At 33.5% G+C, this 17553-nt stretch overlaps 1 protein-coding gene across 1 annotated transcript; it reads left to right on the forward strand.

Annotated features, from left to right (window-relative positions):
* Positions 1-6785: 6785 nt before the first annotated feature.
* Positions 6786-13326, forward strand: LOC108202316 (tubby-like F-box protein 8). The gene is made up of 5 exons (XM_017370706.2): positions 6786-6917; positions 8423-8896; positions 9567-9654; positions 11536-11668; positions 12324-13326. Exons 2-5 carry the CDS (start codon positions 8546-8548, stop codon positions 13051-13053), a joined length of 1302 nt encoding a protein of 433 aa, XP_017226195.1. The 5' UTR covers positions 6786-6917; positions 8423-8545; the 3' UTR covers positions 13054-13326.
* The last annotated feature ends 4227 nt before the right edge of the window (positions 13327-17553 follow it).

The raw sequence follows: 17553 nt of genomic DNA on the forward strand, positions 1-17553 counted from the left end.
TTTATTGTTCTTGCATTGTCTATCTGATGTCTCCATACTGTTTCTCTAATTTGTTTATATTTATATGCTAATAGCATGAATGCTTCCGCGACTGGATTTCCATTTACAACCTACCTAAGGAGAGTGAAATTTTGAAGCTAAGCCCGGGAGTGGTGAGGGTGGGTTGGCAAACAAAAGAAAACTCTGTTGATTGTGGGATAATTGTCATGCGAGTTATGGAGACTTATATGGGGAATCTGCTTGGATGGAGCATCGGCCTAAGGACGAAGAACATATGTCTTGTTTATTTATATAAGTTAGTGTAGCTAGTGGCCGGGAGAGTTTAATCTGAACTAGTCTGCTTGTTGTCTAAGGATGTTACTTTAAACTGTGCAGGACAATTACAATAGCTTGCTGAACAAGTCACGCGTGGTGTACGGTCATAAAATCCTAACTTGGGAGCAAAACAGTAAAAAGGAATATGGGATGGAAGGGGCGACATACTTGGCCAAGGGCAAGAAGATTGCAGAATAGAGATTTATTTTAGATTTTTTATATTGTTCTACGAGGGATTTGCTTGAATTTTTCTTCAGATGTTCTCTGTGTACTTTAAAGAGAAACATATTGTGGCAAATACATTAGTCTTGTTGATTTTTGCCGTTTTAAATTGGACAGACGTTTGCTATGTTAAATATAATTTCTCGCCTCCTTTGCAGTAGTATTCTAAGGCTGATATGTGGTATGTGTACATTAAAGTTTGATTTTTTTAGAAAGCTTTCTTGAGAATTTGGCCACTGGTAATTACATATTTTGGTTGATTACTTGTCAAACAACATGTTTACTATATAATCACAACCTTCTGGATAAACATAAGCTTGTGCGCTATCTTTGTATCAAGAAAGGAACATTTATTGTGGCATTACAAGACTACAAAAGTGAGAAACAAATGGACGTAGACATTTTTTTAAACAAATAAGTGAACAAATGAAGTATCAGGAGCCAGGAAATACCAAATTTTCTCCAACCAGACTAAATAAAATTATTGTAATTACAAAATGTACCAGATTAAACTTGTAGCATATGTACAACTGGATGAAAATGGGACAGCAGCAAAACCTTTTTTATTACAGAATATTATCTTGTACAATAGTTTCAAATAATTTATGCCTTCTGATGATGATTTGCTTTGTTAATAGACAGTATAGTACTGATTCTACTGAAGGCACAATTCAATCATTCACCGCTTACACGTGTAGGAGGACTTACTGCTATCGCGTCAATGTTTTCTAACCTGCATTGTACCAAATAATTTTCATAAGGACTCATTCAAGATTGTAGGAGAATTCTTAGAAATCAAAAGCAAGGAGGAAACGAACACTAAAATGAGTTATATATTTACCTATAGAGGAATTAGACTTCGTTTGTCTTTCTTGGTTCAGGACACGTTCGTGCGTTGTGTCGTACAAGTTTACCACAGTTGCTGTATTTCCTTTTTTCCCGATCTTGCTGGGAGAGTTCTCTACTACTCTTCATTCGACTTCCGCATTGTTAGGTCCTGAAACAATTGAATACAATCGTCACAAAAAATCGCGACGGAATAATCTAATTGGAGTTTAACTTGTTAATCAGATTTTAATTAATTAATATAACAATGTGTAAGTCGTTATATAATTAATATGGTTCAGTTTTAAAGTCCACTAGTTCGTAGAATAAATATGACAGGAAGTATTCTAACTTAGCGGTTTAAAACAACCGAATGATCAAAGGACAGAAAACTGTGGATTTAACGAATAGCAAGTTTAGCACAACTTGAAAGTTTTACAATACTTTAAACACTTACAAATGAAGATGGATGGTCATATTTATAGGCAAATCCAAGAGAACAAGGCAAGACAAAGAAAGACAAGACAATGCAAAGCTTGCTAAGACAATGCAAAGCTTGCTAAGACAATAAAACACTTTGTCTTGCCAAAATAAACAAGGCAAGACAATTTAACAATGGGCAAGACAATTAGAAGGATTGTCTATAGCTTAGCAAGACATCACAAAACAAGGTAAGACAATCTTACCTTCGATAAGACAATTCCTAGCAGAGTAAGACAATCTTTAGCTCGGCAAGACAATCTTTTTGATTGTCTTGCCGAGTTCAATATATATAAAACAATTCAATTTTCTTTAAATAATTAACTAATTAATATTCACTTAATTATATTAAATGCATAAATTCATAAATTAAATTAATTCGAGATAGAATCAATTTAATAAATAAATTACACGTCTAATAAAATTATTTTGAGAAGTGAAATAATTAATTAGAAAATCATTTAACCCTTTCCTTCTGCATCAAAGTCTTCGGTCTTCTTTAAACAATTACGATCTTCGACTTGATTGAACGGTCACCTTCTTTTGACACAGAATATTTAATCTGATAAGCTGATACATAAATATACTGTCTGGTTCATCTGTAACTAGATGAATCAAATATTCCTTGTCAATTAAACAATTAAGCTGTGGCTTGTTCGACGATTCTTCGTCTTCTGAGTTCTTCTTCATTTGTAGACACAATATGGAATCTACTGAATAAATAAAGTATTTAAACTTTATACCTTCTGATCTTATGGACGTGCTACAAAAGATTATTTGTACACTGAGACTTGAACATATTAATGAACTTCTTTCAGTGGTTCGTAGTAGCATCCTGAAATTCTTCTGACATAAAATCTTCAATAAATCATTTGACATTCTTCGTATGGATTCCGATTAACAGTACTTGCTATTTACTTGCTTTCTTATCAGAATTGAGTTGATACCTCTTAATTACAAATAGGCTTAACATATGCCTTTCACGCATCCCTTATTCCGACTTATGTCAGGATTTCGAATCGTTACTACCTCGCTTTCGACAGGGGTGATGAACCAATCAGCTCTGTGAGCCAGACCATTGTTTGTTTGTGCCCTTGTTGTTTCTAAAAAGGAGGTGTTTATATGTTTCATAGTGGCTAAAATTGTGTCCACCTTCTCTTTATCATCCCCGGCTAAATTGATTAAGTTCTTAAATGCAAACCACGCACGGGTATGGTCTTGTAGTGCATTTTTAGTCCACCTAGCCTTAAGAAATTGTCGTGGTATGGTCTTTACTCTACACCGATGCAAGGCAACAAATGAATGTCGACATAGATAGCCTCGCCTGAAGTAAAACTTACAGCTAAAAGTAACATGATTATCACTATGTCTCAAGGAAACCTGTCATGAAAACATTAAAGAAACTTAGTGGACGTGTGAAACTAAGTCATAAGACCGTAATTTAAACGTGTTAGCTTGAAAATAGAACTTATGTCAGTGCGCATATTTGTAATAGAAAACTGGGCAACAGCTTGTGCAACAGACAAACAAAGAAACTTAGTTCAGTCCTTTTGATGGACGGAAACCAATTTTTCAAATTTACAAGGACGACAACATTGAAAATAACAAAAAAATAGGCGCTTATATAACAACTTCAGATCTAATGTAGGTTTTCAATTTTTTTTAAATTTATATAATATCTGTGAAGTTTTCAAATTGAAAGAGAACAATGCGTACCTCGAATTGATCATTAAGAAGCACATCTTTAAATTTAAAATGAGAGCAGTCATCATCCCTGGACATTGATTCGACAATTGTGTGGTAGCAGCCTGACTTTATCACTTCTCAGACTAAATAAAAGAGCTCCAAAGTATAAAGTTGTCTGCCATAGCACTCTCAAAGCTAAACCAAAACTCTACTAATGTGTCTCCGCTGTCTTGATAATGTTCGGAAAATTTTTTTGAGCTCTCAGACCTTGAAGTAGTTCTCAATAAACTAGCCATTTCATTGTCTGAGAAATAGGATGGAATCCATTGATCTTGAATTCCAAACATTTCAGACAACCATTGGTTTAATTCCAGGTTAAACTCAGCAATAACGGCCTCCCAACGTTCCTCGAACTGAACAGGCGTGAGATGATCAGAGTAAACTGCATCCTTTAATTTTCTAACAAATTTTTTATTTGATGCTAGCTTAGGCCCAATCTATTAAAGAAATAAGCATATATTAGTGTCATAATATATATCAAAGTTTTGGAAAAAAAGGAATGCTAGACTAATGCCATTTTAAAAATGAGGTGTAATTATGTTAGCAAACATGTAAAAATTAAGAAACATAACCTTGGCCCGGAGCTTCGCCATTATGTGCCACATACATAGTCGGTGTCTAGAAGAACTCCACCATTTGAAATTGCTTTCTTTATGGCTTTGCACTAGTCGGTAATTACAGTTGTGGGAACATGACCCATGGCTCTCTTGAACGACCTCAACAGCCATTTGAAGTTTTTATAATTTTCCCTGGCTAATAAACCTACAGCAAACGTGACGTTCTTCCAATGATTGTCAACCCCGGTGAACGATACAAATATCATATGATACCTGTCATATTAGAGAACAACATGATAGGTAACAACTTATTTGGATGCTACAAAACTGATGACAACCCAAAATTATATTTCCTACTATTCAGGTGTGGGAACTTGTTTCTGTGTTTTCTTAATTTACACTATCAAGTCCTAGTCTAGTTAAGCTACAGAGTTTTTCAAAAGTTTCTTAGAGGGGAAAGCTAAGTAATTAATTCAGGAGGAGTAGATTTACAATCATCATATGCTTTCAGATTTAATCATCAAACAGGTGCAATATATAACACAACAGAAAAAAGTGGTGTGTGTTGAGCAGCATAGAGAAGACCAGCATAGAGAAGACTACAAACATGTAAAAATCATTGACATTAAGGTATGCAAGTTCATACGCAACCAGATATATATTTGAAGTTAATATATTTAAGAAATTCATTGGAATGTAATAAATGAAAATAGACAAAGGTTTCTTGCAGAGATTAGGAAAGTACTGAAATGAAACACAAGTCTAGTAGCATGAGTTTTGTGTTTTATGTTACAAGTTTTGGGCAACGGTGACATTGAAAAAGGACAGAGAGAAGTGGAGCAGTTACCTAACAGAGCCATAGTAGAGCACTAAATTAAATTTCTGGGTAAATAACTTAAAAAATAATAATTTAACAACCTATGCGGCAATAAAGAGGGTACCTAATGTCAGGAACAAGACGTGTACCTGTTAGTTCGGAAGGTGGGATCAAAAGAAATTATGTCTCCGTATACATCATAATTTGCCCGACCAATTGCATCCGTCCAAAATAGCCCTGACAAACAACCTTTATTGTCAACTTTATATCATAATAGAAACCATCGTCAGGTGAGGCTATCCTTGTTTTGAATCTGGACAACAGCTGGTGAGTATCATAGTCTCCAATACGAACTTTAACATAGCTGGTCAGCGATTGTGGCATCAAAATCTTCATAAGAACTTGTCATTTCCTTCACTAGACTATGTGCACGTGTTGGTTCTATATTAGCTCTACCACAGTCAAATATAAAATTCTGATAAGCAACCGACACATTACGATTACAACGTAAGAACATCTTACTACGTCCAGTTGCAAGCGGGTGATTGTGCTCCTCTTTAAAACCCATAATCACAAAACCTTTGATGGGAACAGGTTTAAGAATTATCCGAGCCTTACAAAAGCATCTTTGTGATGATGTCCTCTTACTCGGACCCTCAATATAATTACCTGACATGTCCCTCAACTTATTTGCATACGGGTCGCCACCGCGGCTGCCCAACATGTATTTACCTAAAATATTCCCCGAACGATCAGTTTTGTTGGTAGAATTACGCACATCAAAACCACATTGTCGCACATATTCCTCGTAGCACAAATATGCATCTTCTAATGTCGGAAAATGCATATTAAGCTGAGGTTTATGCTTACCATCACATTTAGGCGTCCAGTTTTTTGTATTGTTAGGAGACAAAACTAATGTAGCCTCAGAGGTATTATTAGAGAGTGGGACCTGGTCATTTTGCTCAGATTCTGACGAGTCTGAGTCACTAGATGGATTTTCATTTGGAGCACTAGATGATCTTCGGATTCAAAGCTTTCAATGTGTGGAATAACTTTGTCACCTACAATAAAAACACATATCAAATGACATCTAACTGGTGAAATGTACAGAAACAAAAGATGACAACAATCAAACATAAGGGTAAGAAATAGGTCACCAACACCCCTAAACATATACATGATTTCAAACGATCTTGTTATATTTCAAGGTTATGGTAATTATCTTTTCTATTTTTTCAGATTATTTTGACTTTTGTCTGTATGTTTTAAAAATTAATAATATAAACCTTTACATGATTTATAATTTCATCAAAATAACTGAATATAATAACCGAATATGTGTGCTGAAAATTAAAATGAATTATAAATAAAATTTGAAAAAAAAATATAAAAATACCTATATTAAGAAATAGTTGTATATGATAAAAACTCACTACATCCGTATAGTATTCTCACACTTAAAAATCCATCACAATTAATAAATTTATATTTGTTTAATATTAAATAATATAATTAACATATACTTTATATATATAAAAAAGATACAATAATTCGGTTGAAGATGTACAATAAATGACTATGACTTGGATTGATATCACCACATCAGTCACAATTAAATAAACAAGGAAATCCAATTAAATGAGGATATCTATCGAACAAACTTTGCAGTAAATAAATCAATCAATGAACAAATGCAAAAAGAGTATTTAATTTTCGAAAAATAAAACAAAATTGAAGAAGAGTAAATAGATAAAGATAAAAGTGAGTAGTAGTTTGGTGAGATGAATTTAATACAAGCTTTGAAATCCGGGTCTTCGGACATGTGACATTAGATACAAGCACCACCCAAGAGGCCGCCTTTCACAAACCCAGAGAGTCAGTCGAGTAAACACATTATATACTTACAAATATACTTACACCAAACTTAACTCATAGACTTCAACTCCCGAAAGGTCAGACTTTTACTTTTTGCTTCAATCTTTTGTGCTTGTGTATTATTTTGTGGGGTTTCTGTTATCCTGCTATAGGTGAAATTTTTGTATTTTTTGAATTTTGAAATGGGTTCCTTTTCTGATTGAATTGCAAGATGGGTTTTTTGTGAATCTTCTTGAAGTTTGATTTTTGATTAGAAAGTTTCAGTCTTTGAATTGATCTCTGTGTGTGTTGTGGTTTGTTTTTCTTTGGCTATAATTTGATTATCTGTTTGTTATTGATTCTTGAAATGGTCTTTTCTTTTATTTATTGAAATTGCAAGATGGCTTTATTGTGAATGTTTTTGAAAGTTGATTATTAATTCAAAAATTGCAACTTTTGGGTTAATGTCTTGGTAACTTTGTAGTTTAGGGTTGGGTTGGGCTGGGCTGGGCTGGGTTGGGGTTTACAGATTTGGGTTTCTCCAAATTGAATTTTTGTTAATTGTTTTATATCATAATTGATGATTGTAGCTTGTTGTATATCTATTCTGTTTGATAACTGATTCTAGGTCAGTTTATTTTGGTAATTTTTCATCTGTCATTTCTTTCAAGCATGTTATTTCATGAATAGACTTTTGCTGGTAATTTGTGAATTTAGTAAAAACTTCTCTATGCTGAGATGTTACTTTGGTCATTTGTACATGTTCTTGAAATTTGGTTTTTGATTAGAAAGTTACAGCTTTTGGTTAATTTGTTAGTACCTTTGTAGTTTAAGGTAAGAGATGAAGTTTAGGTACGTGTGGGGTTAAAAAGATTTGGGCTTTTTTTTGTTATCCGCAAATTGAATTTGTTTTTGTTTGTGTTATGTTCTGTTGATCTATGCAATTTGATACCTGTTTCTTGTTATGGGAAATTTGTAAAGTTTCATCTTTAAGTTGTTGCAATGATGTTATCTCATAGATAGACTGGAGTTGTGATTTGTCAATTAAGTAAAGGCCCTTGTGATAACATTTTGTGATTTGTCAATTAAGTAAAGGCCCTTGTGATAATATATTACTTCGATCATTTGACTTATACGTAAATCAATCGCTTGTTTAGAATCTAGGGCTTTTAAATTTTGCGTTCATTTCCTCTTTCATACGTCACATTTATCTGGACATATATAAAGTTATGAGGTATTTTTCATAATTGCTTGAAAGTTGAATATTAGCCATTTTCTTTTACGTATTCAGTATATCGATTGTTTTCCTTTTTAACAGCTTATAGCAGTCTTGTTGCATACCATGAATAGTTGATGACAAAAGGAAGTGAGGCTTGAATATAGATTACTAAAAGAATATGTGATGGAAAAGTTGTTTCTAATTAAAGTCTGGAATTGAGTAGTGCTTTAGGTACTTCAGGAGGTTTTCTTTAATGAGAATCTTCTTCCTTGCTTTGTGCTTTAGGTCTATTATATATCCCTTTATTTCCTTAGTTCTTAAGCTAAATGAAAGAAATTTTAAAAAATTACTGATCTAAATGTTTGCAGTTATTGTATTGTGCAGAAGTGACCGAAATTTAATCAATATTGACCTAAATAAAGCAAGCGGATTGTAATTTATGCACCAGTGACATACACCATAGGGAATAGATTTGCTCGTTGTGGGCAAGTGCACTTGCTGGAATAGATGTCATTTCGCAGTATAGTACGTGATGTAAGAGATGGGTTTGGGGGTTTATCCAGACGGGGTTTTGAGGTGAGACTTCCTGGCCAGCATCAAAGGGGAAAATCTCATGGCGCAGTTCATGAGTTGCATGACCAGCCTGTAGTCATCCAGGATAGTTGTTGGGCAAATCTTCCACCTGAGTTACTACGCGATGTGATCAATAGGTTGGAGGCAAGTGAGAGTACATGGCCTGCTAGAAAGCACGTTGTTGCTTGTGCTGCTGTGTGTAGGTCATGGAGGGAAATGTGCAAAGAAATAGTCAAAAGTCCAGAAATCTCAGGAAAGCTTACTTTTCAGGTCTCTCTGAAACAGGTACGTTATTTTCTCTTCTTGTTGTTTCTGCAATTATGTAAATATCTTGTAATGTGTCTCCATTAGATCAGCAGATTGGGTAATGCTATTGTGGATTTTCCTAAACGGCTACATTATACATGTATAACTTTCGAAGCTTTTTGTGGTAGAGTTCAGCAAATGACATCCAAGTCAATTTTTGATGTGTGTACAATCACTGGTGACTTTATCTCTCAATGATTCAGTCAGAAGCATATCTGATTTTGTCACGAGCTAGCTAGAGTTAGTGAGTTACCCTTCGGTATCATGCACTTTACACAGTTGTAGGGATTTAAAAAGACTTGCAGTAGAAATGACATTAAATGTAGTAAATTAATTGAGAAATAATTTCCCTGCATTTTTGTTTGTGAAGTTGATCCACTGTAAGTAAATTCTTGAAAGCAACTGCATTTTAAGCATATTTTTGTACTATATCAAACACAAAATAATTATCATGAAGGAATTTAGTGAAACTTTTATGGAATGTTCTTTGTTGTACTGTTCCGTAAGCATTAAATTATAGGCTGAAATTGTCTAATGGCTTTTTAATTATATATTATATATGTTAACTTGATTGGAAATGTGAAGCTTTCTCTGTTTCACATGCCATTATTCCAATATTAACATGATCTACTGTCTTTTGCCAATACAGCCGGGGTATCGGGATGGCCCAATTCAGTGTTTCATCAAGAGAGACAAAGCTAATTTAACTTACCGTCTGTTCCTTTGTCTTAGTCCTGGTAAGTGTGTCTTAAGGTTATATTCAAGTTATTAGTTACTCAATATTTGCAAGTTTCATGCATGTGGCCAGTATATGATGAAATCTTTTCAAGTTGAGTGATATCAAATTACAAGTGTTGGTTGTATTTGGTATTGCTTAGATTCTGAAAATGCAGTTTGTTGATTTTCTGATTAGAGTAAACTTTTTTTTAATAAATTCCATATCATCATTTTCATTTTCGACATTGTAAGATTCGGCCTTATTAAGCAACTCCACTTTGATCATCAGGAAATTCTCCAATTTCAGACCTCGCACGAATTTTCTTCAATGATTTCTTTAACCAGATGTGTACTTCATTCTTTCTGAACTTTTTTAATGCCTAAGCCTAACCCTACTTATGAAAGAATTATGGTGTAAGATCTTGGCCCCGTATATAAATCTTTTACTACATTGTATCTGATTCGTCTGTGAGTGTTTTTCTGTAAGCTATATCAAGCCAAGTCTAGTCATGTACGATGAGTTATGTGCATTTTATTCCAAAAACACAATTAGAAACACACTTCTTCGATGAACAGGTAAAAGGGTGTGGTTTTGTTGTGTTACTACTGACAAGACCATATTACCCATTTCAGAAAGGAATGTTAATAAAAAAGAATATCTTTATAGCTATTCAGGGGTCTTACGTAGATCTACTTTATTCATATCTATAAGATAATAAACCACCAAGTAAACTGAGTATCATAGTAAAGAAGGCAAGCCAGAAACTGAACTGAAAAGTTGGAAAACCATTTATTTCCATGTATGAGCTAGCACCGGCTAGCTTACTAATATATTTGAGTTCAAAATCGTTTCCTAGTTTAAACCTGAATTATTGGTTTAGGGAACAGGTGATGATGGTGGATGTGTGGTTACTATTTTTATGATGCACGTTTGATCCAATTCCTTGGATATGTACTAAATCACTGATACGTATATCAATGTTTGTTCTCTATTTGTGTCCAAGTATATGCTCACAGTCCATGTGCATATCGATGCAAGTATGATCAATTGTCTTCACTGTGCACACATTGATATCTAGCGCGGGTTTGGCTACCAGTAAGATAACTTAGCTCGTCTCATAAATAACAAGATTAAATTTAGTTTGATGAACATTAATAATTATAATTGATTTAACACTTTAAGCCTATATAAACCATCTGACAGTATGGAAGGCTATTACTATATGTAAAATAGAATCACGTTTACATGGTAGAATCAGGTTTAGTTGATATAATTGTACCATCCTGATGGTGAACTATCAAATTATATGCTTAGACAAACACATATCTTCCATAGAATCGCTTATTGCCAAAGTAACGGTTTTATTTGTCAGAATCTTGGAGGAAAATTAACTTAATATAAAGAACTAGATCTGTATTTTTCTTTCTTGTTGAACTGGTCAGGTAAGCAACTAAATATGGGAAAAAGTATTTAATATGGTTGCTTAGATTGCCCACAAGGTTTGCTTGCACTGTTCCGCGGTTCACTGAACAAATTCAGGCTTAGGGTTCTCGAACTGTAGGCTTTTATTAAATTCAAGTGTTGTATCATCAATATCTTTTATAATTTGGATTTTGTTACTATATCGGTCCTATTGGCTTGGACTTATGATACCAGTGCACATAAACCCAGGTGGTCGTGCTACTTACAAATTTTTTGGTTTGCCTTGGGGTTCTAAACATCTGATTATATTTGCATTCTAGTCTGTACAGTGTAATCAATTTTGCTTGCCACTAGTTATTGGTTTGTTTGATGCGATTACATAATGAAAAACTTTACCAGAGCAGAACCACACTCATGCTTTGTTATTTTTTTATGACCAATTTGTTGATAATTTGTCTTGTTATATACTTGTATTCAGTCTTGCTTGTAGGGAATGGAAAGTTTCTTCTTTCTGCAAAACGGACTAGAAGAACCACCTGCACAGAGTATGTAATCTCAATGGATGCTGATAATATATCAAAATCAAGCAGCACTTACATCGAAAAACTGAGGTAGGATTTACTTTAAGATGCCACATTTGATGATGATTAATTGATTATGGATAATGCCATTTTCTTTAATTAGGTATTGGAGCGACCCACTATAAAGAATTATCAATATGCTTTATGGCATCTCTTTTCGTAACCCTGAACTCTGCCTTCTGTGTCCCATTCTGATCTATTTGCAGTATATGATTGAGGGTTTATAAACGGTAAAGATATTTGATGACAGTGTAATCACCCCTGTATTAAATTCATTGTTAAGTTGCACTTAGTTAAAATTTTATATGACTGGAGATGAGTCGTTACTCGGATAATTAAACTATTGCGAAACCTTCTTCATTTTATGGTAATTTACCCTAATTTACTCGATTTTGCTATAATATGTATGCATGTATCTCATTTCGTCAGAGTTCTCATTTTCATTTACTTTACAATGTCCTTGGTCTCAATCTTATTATATAACATAAAAGATAAACTTTTTTTGATTAATGTCTTACTATAACCTATCTTAGATTCCACACCCTTCTTATGCTCTTTTTGTTTTATCCCACAAAACCGGGTTGCGTAGTTTTACTATCAAAGTCAAGTCTCGTAAGTTTTTTATTTATTTACAGCTCTATGCATGTTCAATGCTTATAATATCATGTCCTTTTGTTCTTCTCAGGTCTAATTTCCTTGGCACAAAATTCATAATCTATGACACACAACCTCCACATGATGGTGCTCGCGTATCTCCACCTAGCCATTCAAGCCGTCGATTTTACTGGAAAAAGGTTTCTCCCAAAGTCCCTTCTGGGAGTTTTAATATCGCCCAAGTTACCTATGAACTTAATGTTCTAGGCACAAGAGGCCCTCGGAGGATGCACTGTGTCATGCACTCAATTCCAAACTCAGCTCTTGAGCCAGGTGGTTCGGTACCAGGCCAGCCAGAGCTCTTCCCGCATTCCCTGGAGAACTCTTTCAGGAGCATATCCTTTTCAAAATCAATCAACAGCTCCACCGAGTTCAGCAGCTCTCGGTTTTCTGACATCGTTGGCCCATGCGAGGAAGGGGAAGAGGGGAAGGAAAGACCTTTAGTTCTTCGGAACAAACCCCCACGCTGGCATGAACAGTTGCAGTGTTGGTGCCTTAATTTCCGCGGAAGAGTAACTGTTGCATCGGTGAAAAACTTTCAACTGATTGCTGCTACACAGCCTGCTGCTGCTGGGGCACCAACACCATCACAACCTGCACAACCAGCCCAACCAGCTCAGCCTGATCATGATAAGGTTATACTGCAGTTTGGCAAGATTGGGAAGGACATGTTCACCATGGATTATCGATATCCTCTCTCTGCGTTTCAGGCTTTCGCTATATGCCTGAGTAGCTTCGACACCAAACTGGCTTGTGAATAGTAAAGATACCATAGGTTTATCAATCGGAATGTGGTCTCTCTCTCCTTTTTCCTTTTAGATTGTTTACAGTCGGCCAGCACTGACAGGTATAGGAAACATTGTCCCTGCTGTTGTAGCTCTTCTTTGCTTATTTTGTGTTGATTAAGTTGTACTTTGCGTTGAACTTTAACTCCTCTTTTATTTTCTCAAAGTAAGACCTTTGAAGGATTATTACTGCCTCCTATGCTTAATCTTTTTTTATATGTTCCCCACATTGCTCATACAGTCATACTTATGCTATGGATGGGGTTAAACGGATATTGCTAAATGCAGTAATTTTTTACTCAGATTACTATTGTGTCTTTAAATGATTTTTTTGATTGTCATGTATGCCTAATTTTTTGTTCCTCCCGGCATTCAATTCGTGTAGTCGGGTTATTGTGAATTTCATATTAAATATCATGTTTTGTCTAACAAATAATTTTTTGTATAGTTCATCTAATTTTAATTATTAAATATGAAGTCATAAATTAATATAATTATTGTTAAAATATAAATTACAAATTTATGTGATATAGTAGATGCAATTTTTTTTATTTTATAACTTTGTTATCACATGATTAAATTATTTTTTATCTTCATGACTTTTTATTGTAAAATTTTTCAGCGTTGAATTGTTGAGAAGAAATTTCCAGTTTATATGGAATACAATATTGAAAAATATGGTCTATCTATTTATCGTAGGATCAAAAGATAAATTTTATAATATTTCATTTTTGATATTACTCATATTACACACGTGTTATTATAAAAAATTAAATACATAAAATTGTATTTGAAATTTTTGTACAAAAATCATTGTGGTATTCTCAGGCGATTGTGAAGGGTTTGGCACCAAAAAATCGAGTAATTGTGATCAAAATGAATAATAGAAATTGGTGTAGTCAAATTATAAAATATTCTCATTTTTAATTATAATCATATAATTTTAAAATAAAAATGATATGAAGGTTGAAAATTTACATTTGTTTCTCTTTATAAATTTTAATATGATAAAATTAATGTTGATACATCGTTTGCTGGAAATCAAATATTAAATGTTTGTATAAATATATTGCATCTAATGATTTTTATCCATTTGAATTGAAAAACGAGACTATGACTAATAAGTGAAGATAATGAAATTATAAATTATATTTATATTTAATTATTATGTTTTACTAACTACCTAGTTTATGGATTATTTTTAATGTTTTAATCTATTAAGTATGTAAATTGTTATGTTATTTGATATTTTTAATGATTTTAAAACAAAATATTAAAATATATATTTACTTATATATTCAAATTAAAATAATAAATGTTAATTTATATATATTTTTGTTGAATATTTATTGAGACTTTTGTATGAATAAGAATTTTAATATTTTATCTAAAGATTGTTATAATTTTGATTCAAAATGATAAGGAAAAAGGGTATGTAATCAAATTAGAAATTATATTTATATTCTTATATTTTAGTATAAATAGTATAAATATTATTATCTTGAAATTATAATATATCTTGCATATACTTTTAAATATACATACATACATACACACACACACACACACACACACACACACACACACACACACACAGATATATATATATATATATATATATATATATATATATATATATATATATATATATATGCTTGTGCTCACATGAGAACTCTAAATTATATGAGATATGAGATTTAATCTCAGCCCTACAAATATTACAAACCACATTAAATCTGAGACATTGATTTTTAATAATAAAAAAAAACGTTTTTTTTCCACTCTTACCTGTTTTTGTTTCCGTCGGCAGTTATCTCTCTAAACTCAACCTCTTTCTCTCTCCTCGAAATCGCTCATACTCAACCTCTTTCTCCTCGTTATCTTCGCTCAAACTCCGCATCAATTACGTTGTTTTCATCATGATTACTGAAGATTTGCCGAAGATAAGTTCAAATCAAGGTAGTTTCTTCATAGTTTGGATATATTACTGTAGTGTATGTTTCGATTTTGTTCGAAGATCTGTGATTCAGTTATTGAGCATGTGTTGGAGCATATTCTAGGTGATTTAAAGGCGGTGTTGTTTTTGTTTAGCATTGATTTGGTGTAAAGGTCATTCATCACTCTAGATGTAGTTTGTAACTGAGTTTTATACTTGCTCGATGAGGTGATTTTTTGTTGTAAAGTGTAGTCATTTTGTTTACAGTTAAAGTATGTTGAGCTGCATAACAACATGATTATATAGGATTTTTTATTTTTTATGATAATATGATGAGGTGATTTGTTGTTGGAAACTATTGTGATGTTGTGTAGAATATACTGATTATCAGTTGCTTAAGAATTTGATTTATAATTATTATTTTTTATTTTGCTCGATAACTTGATTCGGTGATTTTCTGTTGTGATTTGTAGTGATTTTGTGTACAATTCACTTACTCTGAGTTGTCTAATAATTTGATTTATAGGGTTTTTTATTTTGTTCACTAATTTGATGTGGTGATTTTTGTTTGCATTTGAAGTGATTTTTTTTATGTATTAGCCTTTTCTGAATTCAGTTAGTTTTAACTTCGATTTTCTTTTGTTATAGGTATTGGATTTGCTGATGATTTACGTGATATGGAGACGGACAGTTACTCTTCAAATGACATCGAAGAAGTTGATTCTGGTTGTACGGTTAGTCCTGGTGGACTTAAGTATTATGTTCCTTATGCTGTTGATGATGAGAATCTGAAGCCGTGTTTGAACAAGTCATTTGCAAATCTTGAATCTGGTATTGCTTTTTCTAAGGAGTATGCACGATTGTGTGGATTTGATATTTGTCGTAGTGCTGAGAAGAAACACGATGATGGTACCATAATAAGCAAGTATTTGGTTTGTAGTAGGGCTGATAATAGTGAAAATAACAGTAGTTCTGAGGGAAGTACAACTCAGTTGGGTAAGAGGAGGAGGACTATGTCTGGTAGGTGTGGATGTCATGCGAAACTTGTTTTAAAATTTGTACCTGGTCAGATATATTTTATTTTTCGCTTTGTTGAAGAACACAATCACCCCTTGGTTTCCGAAGATTGTAGGTAGTTCTTAAGAGGAAATCGTCAAATGTCTACGTGTTCTATGAATTTTATGTTTGATGCTAGTAAAGTTAATATTGGTGCAAGCAAGGCATTTAGATTGATGAAAGAGATGGTTGGGGGATATGAGAATGTTGGAGCCACGTCAAGAGATTATAGGAATTTTGATAGAGATCTAAAAGGATTTGTTGGCGAATATGATGCAACATATTTTGATGCAACATTCAACACGAACAAGTGAGTTCAATTATAAAGTTTGGTCACCTGACCAAACCTTTTGATGTTTGCTGTTTAGGACTCATTATTATTGCTATCATATATTACCAAGTGCTTTAAAATCAGTATAGTTATCTTTTTTATTAATACATGTGCTTTTGTTAACATAGTGTGTTGTGAATTTGAAACTATCTGAGTTATTCAATATTCTGCTTATTACTTGAGTTAACATGAATTTCATATGGTGATTTTTAATTGTCTTCCTGGTGATTATTTCTAGCTGCCACGTTATATGCAATCATTCTTGGCGGGTACAATATGATGTTTGCTCCATTTACCTGTGTGGACAAACATAACAAATGTGTGACGTTTGCCTCGACCCTTCTTTCGAAAGAAGATGTTGAACATTTTAGTTGGGCATTTAAAGCACTATTGAAAGCTATGGGTAGGAATCCTGTTTGTATAGTGACCGACCAATGTCCAGCAATGAAGCAGGCTGTACCCATTTGTTTTAAAGAAACTGATGATTTTCCTGCCACTAGGCACCGTTTGTGCATGTGGCATATAACCGAAAAATTCCCTGCCAAGGTATACTATGTTTAATATGATTTGGTGATTCTTTTTTACTATTTAGTTTTGTTAATGTGTGTGTTTTCGTCATGTGCAGCTTGGCAACTTTTTGTGCAAAGAAACTGAATTTATGGAAAGAATGAAGAATGTTATATGGTCTTCAACTATAGAGGCTGCCGAGTTTGAGGAAGGGTGGAAATCAGTTATAAAAGAATTCAAGTTAGAAGATAATCGTTGGCTGACAGATATGTATGATATGAGAGAGTCGTGGATCCCTGCATATTTTCGTGATAAACCAATGTATGGTGTAATTCGGACGACATCGAGATCCGAAAGTGAAAACTTTTTCTTCAGTAATTTTCATCAAAGTGGCAGTAGTTTGTGTCAGTTTTACATTCGATTTGAAAGTGCAATGGATAAGCAGCGCTCAGAAACAAAGAGGTTGAATCACGAGTGTAGATCTGGAAAACCCGCTCTAGTTTCAAAACTCTATCTTGAAGATGATGCTTCTGAGTTGTACACTCGTTCAGTTTTTTATAAAGTGCAGGAAGAGATCTTGGCAGCTCGTGATGACATGCGAATTCAAAGTATTGGGCCAGAAACAAATGGCATCTAAACTTATGTA

This window comes from Daucus carota, chromosome 1 (genome assembly GCF_001625215.2).
Source record: "Daucus carota subsp. sativus chromosome 1, DH1 v3.0, whole genome shotgun sequence".
In the NCBI taxonomy this organism is placed as follows: domain Eukaryota; kingdom Viridiplantae; phylum Streptophyta; class Magnoliopsida; order Apiales; family Apiaceae; genus Daucus; species Daucus carota.